The sequence below is a fragment of the Helianthus annuus genome, chromosome 4 (genome assembly GCF_002127325.2).
Source record: "Helianthus annuus cultivar XRQ/B chromosome 4, HanXRQr2.0-SUNRISE, whole genome shotgun sequence".
Classification (NCBI taxonomy): Eukaryota; Viridiplantae; Streptophyta; class Magnoliopsida; order Asterales; family Asteraceae; genus Helianthus; species Helianthus annuus.
The window spans coordinates 178,273,676-178,285,693 of record NC_035436.2 but is presented as its reverse complement, the minus strand read 5'-3'; the positions used below and the strand labels follow the sequence as shown (position 1 = coordinate 178,285,693).

The window sequence follows — 12,018 nt, the reverse complement described above, 5'->3', positions numbered from 1 at the left end:
TTGTGCAAGACGGTTTAAAAGATAAATTTGTAGCGGATTTTATTATAGCTTTTAGAACTATGCTTCAAGATGTTTTTAAAAGTGGTAAAGAAAGATATCAAGATTATAAAAAACTTTGTAAAGAAGTTAACCAAAAATTAATTGGTCCTAATTGGGATATCCCAACTCGTTGGAATTCAACTTGTCATATGTTTGAAATGGCTTTAAAACAAATGGGCACTTTAAAAGCATTTCATACAACTTTAAGTGATGACTACCAAGTCGACCCTTTTCCCGACACGGCTTGGAATAACATTCAAACACTAAGTGAATTTTTAAAAGTTTTCAAAAAATCAACAACTTTAATTTCCGGTGTTTATTATCCCACTAGTTCTCGAGTTATTTCCGAACTATATTTGATAACAACTAATTTTAAAAAGTTTGAAAACTCAAGTGACATGTTGAGGAACATGTTGACACCAATGATCAATAAATTTAAAAAATATTTTTTGGACTTACCACCCGTATTTTTATGTGCCGCCGCTTTAAACCCAATTTTAAACGTAGCGGGTGTTAACGCGTTAGTTGATGAAATTTACGACAAGTTGGATATGCACGAGGTTGATCCAACATTGAAAGGCAAAACTAAAAAACTTTTCGATGAATCTTTGAATAAACTTTATGATCATTATTTAAAAAAATATGGGGAAAAAAATCATACAATTTTTAATGGAGCTTCATCATCGGCCTCTAAAGATCAAACAATTGCCGACCCCATCATAACCATGTTGAACGTCGTTAGAGACGAAACGGCGAAACAACAAAGGGGTAACGAACCATCTAGTGAACTCGGCCGATATAAACTAAGGGATGATGCACTTACTATGACGGCCGAGGAGTATAATAATTTTGACATTTTGGCATGGTGGAAGTCTAAAGAATCGGAATTCCCGATTTTAGCCACCATGGCTCGTGATTTACTAACGGTCCAAGCTTCCACGGTAGCTTCGGAAAGTGTTTTTTCTCTTAGTGGTAGGGTATTGTCGATTAGAAGAACAAGATTAACCCCGGAGTCGCTAGAGATGGCAATTTGCCTAAGAGACCATTTGGACGGCATTGATCGTGTTCAACATAAGTCGAGTCTCGAAGACGAGGTGGAGTTGGAGCACAAGATTATTGAAGAAGAGGATGAAGAGGAAGACGAGGTAGAGACCAATGATTCCGAAGACGATTGTAACGAAGTGCCCGCACCAAAGCGTAGCGGAAGTGAAAGTGTCGCACCGTCCTCAAGCAAACGAGCAAAAAAATAAATTATAGGAACCGATTCTGATCAGTCCCGAAGGAACCGATTCTGATCAGACCCACGGAACCGGTTCTGTTAAACGATTTTGATTACCGATTATGATTACCAAAAGAACCGACTTTTTGTACTACTTAAACGATTATATATGCGAATTTTTTTTCCACAAACGAGATATTATTTCACAAACATAACACTTAAACATTACACATCAAACACTTCAAACATCACACATAAAACATACATCAAACATAACTAAACAAATTAAACATTACGCATCCACCAAACTACATATTAGAAGAACCCGCTCCTTCGCCCTTTTCTTCCTTTTTTGCCTTTGTCACCGGGCAATGTTTGTCGGTATGCTTCTTGAGGGTGGAGTTTGCCGCCGCCTTCATGAACTTACCACAATTCTTGCAACGAGCCATCTCATGGTTATCCGACATCAAACACAAATCAAAATTTTTCCAAATAGCGGGGTTACGCTTGGTTTCTAATATCAAAACAACTTCTTCTTCCGATGCCATAGTGTTCTTCCGGGTTTGATTGTTTGAATGGAAATGGGAAATGTTAGAGAAAGAAGAGTGATGGAAGATGAAATGTTTGAGAGTTTGATGAAATAATCGATTTTTATATTTGAAAACCGGTTCCAACGGTACAAATTTAAAAAAAAAACAGCTTTTCTGCAGGAACCGGTTACTAACAGTAACGTCAGTCACTTTTTCTGAAATACGCAGTGGAACCGGTTCAGCACAGTACCCGTAACCGGTTCCACACAGTACCCGGACCCGGTTCTATAGTACCCGAAACCGGTTCCACCGGTTCTAAAAAAAATGACGTGTACCCGGGTTATACCCGGACCCGGTTCCACTGACAACCCGGTTCCATTCACTTGTACCCATACCCGGTTCCGGGTTGGAACCGGTTCCGGGTTTTAAAATTACCCGAAAATGCCCATCTCTACCCCCAACCCAAACAGAAGTACCCAGTATTACAAAACATGAACACAAAATTAGAGGGCTAAATGTACAAAGAGACACCTCTCAAATGCTTAACCCAAAACCGGGCCTTCCAACACGATTTAGCTTCCAAGCCCGTTAGGGGGTAATGAGACCTGGCTTTCACTTTGCCGGGCCGCTTCAAGCCCATATGATTGTGATGGGCTTTCAGATTACCCTTACCCATTTTAGTAATTTGTGCATTCATTCCAGATGTTAAGTACCTGGAAATTGGGCCAAAGGGTCTTCAGTACCCACACTAAACCAAGGCTGACGAAATGATAGTGCCCCCAGCCTTCGACCAAAAAACAGAAGTATTACCTACCCACCATTGTCCAACCCGCGTTCAACCATCACAATTCGGGTTCAGACCAATTCTCCTGTAAATCTAACCCATCCCACTTCCCACTCCTTTATATATGAGATTAAGAGGATGTCTATTTGGTGAAGGGATTACTTCTCTCTTGGTAATCTCTTTTATCTTATATACCTATGTATTCACGGTTTGGACTTATAGTTTAAAGATCATTAATTTGATCGTCCAATGGGGGCTAGCCGGCTAGGCCATCAGTGACGTTCTAATGGATAAGACGCACCTTTCGACATTCTGTAAATTCGTTTGGTTATTACTTATTAGGAAGGAAAATCAAACATGTTGTGTTACCGAGTTTCACTTAAGGAAGGAAAAGAAAGGAAAACTAGGCTAAATTCTGTAGTTTTTCTTTCCTTCCGATTTGGAAGAAAATGGAAGAAAAGATATCCTCCCTTTTCTTCCTTTTACTTTCTTTTCCCTCGTTACTCATATCAGAGGAGGAGATAACTTACATAGTGGTGGCTCTTTCACCTCTTTCACCCCATGCTACACACTTGTAACTACCAACTCTTGAACACACATATACACGAACCAGGTCTTGTGGTGAAACCCCCTCCCCCTTCCCTCCCTGCCGGTCGCTAGTGTCCGCTACACACATATACACCGGTTCGTGTGGTCCCCCCCCCCCTCTTCTTCCCCGGTTCCTCATGACATCAACGCTAGTGTCCACTACATGAGATACATTCCCATTCACATATGATACTTATATATACATAGTATACTTGTTTCTCTCATAAATAAAGGGCTGACCATTAACAAAACACATATATAGTAAGTTATATACTCTTGAAAACTTTTACAGAAAATAGCAACATAACAACACAAAAGCCGTGATACCACCTACAACATACAATCTTTCCAGCCTGTTCTCGTATCGTATCTTCTCTTCTATAATCTCACTCTGTACTTTTGAGTACAATCTACACGACTCGAGAACCAAACCGTAGTCCTTACTCCTATCACAGCTCAAAGCTTCTTTAAGCACAAACAGACTGTTTCTCCCATTAACATGCCCACCTTCCATGTTTCCTAGTTTCATACAAATCTCGGTCAAGTTGAGGGTCGTGTGGGTCCCACTGCCCTCGATATCGGTCACCTGAAACCTCAGAGTGATGATGCATTTGACTACATGAGAAGGACTAATGTCTTTGACGGGAACAACGGATCCGAAATGTAACATGTAATCTTCACTTGTGGGCCAGTGTCTTTGACCGTCAACTGCATACCAACTGGACAAATTTGCAGCCTGTTTGACTTTTAAGTTGACCATTATCCAGCTCACCCTGATCCCGTTATGAAGCTCTTGCCAGAGCTTACCGTCTTTTCTTTCTCGTTCTAATGAGGTAACTGGTGGCAGACCATCAGAAACAGAAAGAGTAACTTCACCTACACATATCGAAAATTGGTCAACGTTAGTCAAAAGTCAATCGAAAATTGGTCAACATTAGTCAAAAGTCAAAATGGTTATGGTTGACCAAAATATTATGATACCTGGATGATCCTCATCTCTAGAAGCATAACTGAAAAGGTCAACTCTAAAAGGACAATCAGAAAACCAACCGTTTTGAACACTTGCATTCGGTATACCCCAAAGAACCTTTGAACATATAGTTTTCTCTTTATATTTTATATCCACAATCGACACAAAATCAGATGGCGAAACGCTTTCTAACTCATCATAATCACCATAATATTCAGCTTCGGTCCATTCTTCTGGATACTCGGAATAATCTCCCCAACCGAACTCTGGAACAGTTTTATTTACGATAAGAGGGAAACAATCTGCGTAAAATTTTTTAAACCCTCCCGTTGAAGATATTAAGGTTTTTACATCGTCCCGTTTTGTTGAAGGCCACATTGAATAGCAAACATCTTCCCACAATTTTTCTTCGTTTGAGATGGCTTTAAATGCTGCACAAGCACACGCCGCACTAGCTAGTGTTGCACCATCAACACGTCTCAAAATGTCATAAAAGACGTCGCTGTTTAAACTATCCATGCGCGTAATTGATGCCACCGTCATTAACTTAGTTCTGAAATCATCTGAAAAATGCATAATTATTAGTTAAAAACTGAATACGAATTGATGGTTAATTGCCCTTCTAGTTAACATAATTACATATAAAATGACCGAATAGCCCTTCTGGTTAACAGAAAAAATGGATGAAGTTAACCCAGTGGACTAACATGGCGACGGTGAAAACTTTTTGGACCCACAGGAGAAAAATGAAACCTTTGGACTAAACTAGCAAAATGGCCCGAACCACAGGACCTAAAATGGCATTTAACTCTAGGCATTATTTATAAGAAATATTGTGACCCAAATGCTTACATTCATTAATATGATCTTGCAATAGAATCTTCAAGAATAGTTCATTTTCAAATTTTCATTTAATGGATAGCTAGGATTGTGGTCACATGTAACCTATAGAAAGAGAAAATCATAAAAATAGAACACGTGTTGGGTGCACTTATACGTCAATAATCATGTGAGACCAAATTATTATACATCTTTAGCCAAAGATACACGAAATAATATCGTGTATCTACTTTATTTTCCATGTTCACATGTCATAAATATCTCTTAACGTCCAAACTTGACTCACTTTTTAAGAAAATAAAAGTATATACTCACCAAAAAATCTCTTATAAATGAGATGGTTAGTGGTCAGTTTGTCATTTTAAGATGATAATCAAACATAAATGAAACACATGAATAATTGTTGTGTGTTTCATCGTTATAAAGGTAAAAACTCTCCAATTTGGGGAGTGCGTTAGCCTAATACAAGAAAGTCGCCGTTCCAAAAAAAAGTAAGACAGTAACCAAAAAGACCGACCGGTTCGGTTATCAAGTGGTAACAAAAAAAAATCCAAATCGGAATAAATTAACACGAATAAATCGATATCCGATCCGATGGACACCACATGGTATTGATAAGCTATTAACATCATGACATGTTTAAGAGGGTGTTTGGGATTACGTTTTGAAGTGGTTATTTGATTATTGCGTTTGTAAAACATAAATAATCTAAAAAAGTGTTTGGATGAAAAAGTGATTATCTGCCTTGAACAATACAAAGGTCGAAGAAAAAAAAAGAAATATTATTTATTCAAAAAAAGAAACCAAAATGCAGTTTTGAAGAAGCATGTAGCTACATGTTTTTTCAAAACGCAATTTTGAAAAAGCAAAATCCATTTTGCCTAAGACCATAGGTAATGGTTAATGCCCACTAAGGGGCATTTTTCACCACATCATCATCATAATGCCCTTTTAAAAAAGTTGTAATGGTTAATGCCTATTTCATTTATTACTTTCCATTATTTTTCTTCTCTTTGGGCATTATTATAGAAATGCCCCTCACTCTTCATGCCCCTATATAATGCCCATGAGTAATGGTGTAAGGGCATTATCAAAATCTTTCATGCCCTTATAAAGCCCCATTACATATGGTCTAAATAAGCAAAAAAACATAAACAAGGACCACGCTACAAGTTTCATCATTAATCAAACCAAATTCCATAAATAGAATAAAGAATAATTGTAATCACTAATTCTGTGTTTATTTCAAGTAGATATTTATTTGAATCTGCTAAGCTGCAACATTCGATTATAAAAAAAAAAAAAAAAAAATTAGGGTTTCCTGGTTCCATGAACAACGACGCAACAATCAAAGTGGAAACGATAAGATAATATATATGAGTTAATCTAATAAATTAAAGCATAATCACACGTTGAAATAAACTCCAAATTCAACAATATTGTGACTGGAAAATGAAATACACGTGGGTTGAGATAACACACCTCCGGTGACCGGAAAATCGGTTTGATCATGAACAGGTGTCTCTTATCGGCTCTGATTGAGTGTGTGTGGGTGCGTGACTCTGTGATTTGTTATTCTTCGGGTTAGATTATTCTAGAATTGATGGACAGAGATGTATATACACAGTGTATGTATATATGTGTGTGTGTATTGTAGATTTTTATAATGTATAGCTGCTTCACTATTTCGTGCCCTTTTGTAGACGATGTTATCAAGGTACAGACATACACATGACCGGCACGTGATCTATGAATGTACGGGATCTCTGTAGTTATGAAATTCACACGAAACTTCCAAATTTGTATAATATTTTATAGAGTTAATTACACAAACGTGAGGGTATTGACACACCCCTCCTCCTTTTTGTGTGCACCCCCCCTCCTCCCGAGGTCATATAGGGCAATAAGGGGGCGTATACAGTGTGAAAGCAATTAATGTGCCATAAAAAGTGTTTTGATAAGCCTCTCATTGCCCTATGAGAGGCATATAAGGTTGTGGTAGTTGGAGCATTAAACCCTATACGCCTCTCATTGAGCAATGAGAGGCTTATCGGCACGACTTTTGATGATTTTAAGGTATAATTACTGACATGAAAGGAGTTCAGTCTGAAAAAGCGTGAAAGTGACCCATATGACCCTTATCGACCTATACGACCCTTATCAAGCAAAAAAGTTTGTTTACCCAAGCATACGGGATTTATGGCTTCCAAATTTTTTCAAACTCGCAAAATTCCGACTGAACTCCTGAAGATTCTTAACTAAAAAATTTGGTTGAGACCGTGAAGCAGAAAGATGTCGTTTTGGGGCATTGGTAATATTTTTGGCGAAGATTCGAACCAGTCGTACGTCTCCGAAAGCATTTGGTTATCCGGCGTTGATCGAGGTGAGGAGGAGGTTGTGTCCGTGCCTCGTTGTGATGACGGGGGTGTGCGACCCACGTTACCTGACTTGAACCAGGTGTTTATAGATGAGGGGGAACCATCTTACAATATTGCCCAAAGTTATCCGCAACACGAATACGGGACTTACCAATCGTATACGGAAAATAAACACAAGTTAGAGTATGAGGAAGGTGCTAAGGAGTATGAGAAAAATGATAAAGAAGTCGAAGAAGGTGCTAACGACTTTGAGGAAAATGATAACGAAGTCGAGGAATGTGCTAAGGACTTTGAGGAAAATGATAACGAAATCGAGGAAGGTGTAATGTACTTTGAGGAGGATGTTGACGACGACGAACCTGCTAACGAGGAAGGTGTTTACGACGACGAGCGTGCTAACGAGGAACCTGCTAACGAGGAAGGTGCTAATGACGAGAAAAAAACAAAAAAGGTATGACATAACCGTCAATTACGTGCTATTCGTGTTACATAATGTTGATATAATTTTTAGAGTGGATAAAATGATTTTGTATACGTGTTATTCGTATGTATATAATTTTTATTAGGTAGGAGAAATCTAGAAAATGTTTGACCCATCCCGACCTTAACCCGAACCCGACCCGAAATTGTGTCATACATATTAACCCGATTTCGTTATCATTTTGGTGAAATATTATATATGTTCTGGTGAAATATTTTGTTAAAAATAGATTACTTAGGCTTGTAAATGAACCGAACGAACACGAACGAGGCATGTATATTGATTATTTCACAGAAAATGTATGACACGAAACTTCATACAAACCCTAAACTGTGTCATACATATTAACCCGAACCCGATGTTGAACCCGAGTTTTTTTATTGTTTTTTTGACAAATTAATATATTAATTTCATTTATGTGGATTTCTAATGAACCTTTTTTTTTTTTTTGAGGTATTTGGGTCACTTGAAGAATTGAAGAATTGGGTATACAAAAGAGAAGTTGAGAAAGGTTACGTCATTGTCACCCAACGAACGAGGAAAAAAGGCGAAGGTGCGTCAGCAAGGACAGTGAAGATATGGTTGCAATGCGATCGTGGCGGCAAACACAAAAGTAAAGCATCCGTTCGGCGTTCCGGTAGCAAAAAGGTCGGTTGTCCTTTTAGTCTGATAGGGAAACTAGACTCAAGTAGTGGTAGTTGGAGCCTTGTGGAGAAGAAAAACATTCACAACCATGAGCCTGCTGAATTTCTCGAGGGCCACGCGTTTGCTAGAAGGCTGACCCCGGACGAAGAATCACTGGTGGAGAGACTTTATATGCAAGACATGGAGCCTACAAATATACATTTAACCATAAGAAATCAGTACCCACATAGCGTGTGCATTCTACAAGATGTACAAAACGTGATTAAAAAGATTAAACGAAAAATGTACGGCGATCGAACTCCAATGCAGATATTGAAGAGCATGTTGCAAGAAGAAAGGTACGTTTATTTCACCAGAGTGAATCCCTCCACAAACGTTGTCGAGGAGGTTTTTTTCGTTCATCCGGACTCGTACAACATGTGGCGTGCATTCCCACATGTGTTGATGATTGATGCTACCTACAAGACGAATGAGTATAAGCTTCCGTTTATTCAAGTTGTGGGTGTGACATCGACACACAAGTCTTTTTGTGTGGCTCATGTGTTTGTCTCTAAAGAAAAAAAAAAGATAACTTCTTATGGGTCCTGGAGAAGCTCAAAGAATTGTTGGTAGATTGCATGGAGCCACGTGTAATTGTAACAGATAGGGATCAAGCTTTGATGAATGCTTGCGATAAAGTATTCCCAAAAGCTTCCAAATTGCTATGTAGGTGGCACATCTCACAGAATATTCTAAAACACTGTCGGGCAAAATTTACGGATGAAGACTGGAAAATATTCAAGCTTTCTTGGTCTCGACTGTGTAATTCTCCCATTCTGACGATATACAATTATAACTTACAGCGGCTTTTCACGCGACTGGTTAACGACGGACGATCAGGTACATATTATATTAGTTTACATACATTCATGCATACATATATACATACAAACATTACAAATCATTGTATTCAATTTTTTTCAGATGTTCTGGATTATTTGTATGATGTGTGGTTGAAAGATTATAAAGAGAAGTTCATTTCAGCTTGGACTAACACAGTCCCCAATTTTGGTCAACATACAACCAACAGAGTTGAAAGCTAGCATTCTAAGTTTAAGAGATACATTAAAGGGCCAAACAACTCGCTCCATAGACTTGTGTGTCATGTTGGCAAAGTTGTAGAGTCACAAAAGATACAAATAAAACTTAGTTTTCAGGAGAGCAGGTCCGTGCAAATGGGGGACCACATATTTCCATTTTTTGACAACCTACGTGGTAATGTTTCCCAAAAAGCCTTAGAGTTATTGGTTGTCGAGTGGAAGAAGCTAAATGCGTTGAGGGCAGGAGGGGGGAGTTGTGGCCACCAGCTTTCTACGGGTTGTGGGTTGCCATGTGCTTGTCAGATGGAGTGGTGGGAAAATACAGGTAACATAACAACTATAACATATGCTTCGATCCATAGAATTTAATCATCATTATACTTCATGTTTTAACAATGATTCTTGAAAAACAGGTTGCAAAATTCCACTTGCCGCGATAGATAAATTCTGGACAAAACTTGATTTTTCGACAGAAGAACTTAATCAAGACGAGTGTAATATTCAGGCGGAAATGGATAACCTCACACAGCAACTACATACGCAGCCACCTCTAGTGGTAAAAAGTATGTTGTCGAAGATGAAAGCGGTGTTGAATCCAAGTATGATTGACCATCAACCGCCTGAGGTACAACAAGATACTAGGGGCCGCCCAACTACAAAAGTAAAACAACAAAAGAATAAAGATAAACAACCTGAATCACAGAGGAACGACTACACTCAAAAGCCAAATGTGCGACGTAGTCGTTCAAAGAAAACCAAAGAAGAAAAAAATACACTTCCAATTATAGATAAAGACTTTCGGTTGGCCGGGCACAGGTACATACGTATATACATACATATATTTAGAATTCTGTTTCAATTTTTTATCTTTTAATATTTTTTAGTTTTTTATTTTTTTGCCAATTATGGGTACAAAAACGTGATCGAGCGTTTTAAGGATTGGCTTCCATCTAGCTATCGGAGATACATAACGCATATCGAAGATGCCCAGCCGGACGGTAACTGTGGGTTTCGATCCATAGCTATGGGTTTGGGGTATGACCAGAAAGAGTGGAAGTGGGTCCGCCAAGAGCTACTCGACGAGATGTTCATTAACAGAATGCGTTGGGGGCATATACTCGAATCATTGGACAAGGGATGTTACGATAATGTGTATCGGTCGATAAATTGGTTAAATGTTGAACCTGCACCTATGGCATGCTGGATGTGGTTGCCCTACACAGGGTTGTTGGTGGCTCAAAAATTTGGGGTGATTGTTCAACATTTAAGCAACGGTGTTTGTCAAACTTACTTCCCGATGTTCGATGGACCGCAGGTTTACCCGAACCATTCCATTTTAACGATTGCTTATGTCGAAGATAGCCATTTCATCATGGTTAAGTTAGCGGATGATAGCCCGATGCCAATACCAAATGGACTTTGGAATATATGCCGAAGTATGGAAGCTATGGAATGGGAGACAATGTACATGTCTCGTATTGCACAGGGTAGGGCGTTACTATGTAGTAATAGAACTCGACAAAAAGAAGTTATTGACTTGTGTTAGGTGTAGCATCCGTGAAACATAGTGTACGCAACGAACTTATTAATGTTTCTCTTTATTATAATTTAAATATATTGTAACATCCGTCAAATATAGTGTACGCAACAATTTTTTTATAATTTTTTTTAATTAAAGTGCTTCATTAAAAGAAAAGAGTACAAAATAAAAGAAAACTATTGTTTTAAAGGGATTTAAAATTGTTGACTCAAACTAAAAATGAAATATGTTTTTTTTAATAAAAGGAATTAATTTTAATATAAATAAATGAATAATAAAAAAAATTAGAATTACACAAATAAAAAGGGAGGGGTCCTTCTGTATCGGACCGACCTCCCCCAGGTTTCGAACTCGCACCCTTCGCATAGAACACACAAGCATTAACCAATTTATCCTCCTGTACAGGAGCTGATAAATTGGTTATAGTATATCCTTTATACACTTCATACGCTTTTAACCCAACAACTCCTATAAGTTGCTCATTGAACCATACGGCCCTCATTGAACACAAACACTTTCCCAACTTCAATAAAGGGGCAAACTAGATCTAAAATTTGAAAACTCACAACTAAAACACCAAGAACACACACACAAACGCCCTGGACCAACGATTTTCACAAGACAAACTCTGGACCAGACAATGAAGGTTAGTTTGTATTCCAAATTTTATTGCTTAATCTTCAACCTTTTTTTACTTTTTGGTTTTATTTCCGCCGTTTGTGGTGGTGTTGAGTTTGACGGTGGTGTTGGGTTTGACGGTGGTGTTGGGTTTGATGGTGGTGGGGGATTGACTGTGGTGGGGAATGACGGCGGTGGTGATTGACGGCAGTGGTGGTGGTAGTGGTGGTGGTGGTGGTGGCTGTGGTGGTGGCTGTGGTGGTGGCTGTGGTGGTTGTGGTGGTGGTGGTGGTGGTGGTGCTGGTTG

At 38.6% G+C, this 12,018-nt stretch overlaps 2 protein-coding genes across 2 annotated transcripts; one reads left to right on the top strand and one right to left on the bottom strand.

Moving 5' to 3' along the window:
* Positions 1-3,396: 3,396 nt before the first annotated feature.
* On the bottom strand, positions 3,397-6,740 carry LOC110937414 (probable F-box protein At2g36090). Its single transcript, XM_022179835.2, has 3 exons — positions 6,453-6,740; positions 4,142-4,693; positions 3,397-4,036 (listed from the first exon to the last, which is right to left on the bottom strand). The coding sequence occupies exons 2-3, from the start codon at positions 4,671-4,673 to the stop codon at positions 3,447-3,449; spliced, it is 1,122 nt and encodes a 373-aa protein (XP_022035527.1). The 5' UTR covers positions 4,674-4,693; positions 6,453-6,740; the 3' UTR covers positions 3,397-3,446.
* A 2,948-nt stretch (positions 6,741-9,688) lies between these two features.
* Positions 9,689-11,099, top strand: LOC110933969. Its single transcript, XM_022177168.1, has 3 exons — positions 9,689-9,878; positions 9,967-10,377; positions 10,438-11,099. The coding sequence occupies exons 1-3, from the start codon at positions 9,689-9,691 to the stop codon at positions 11,097-11,099; spliced, it is 1,263 nt and encodes a 420-aa protein (XP_022032860.1).
* The last annotated feature ends 919 nt before the right edge of the window (positions 11,100-12,018 follow it).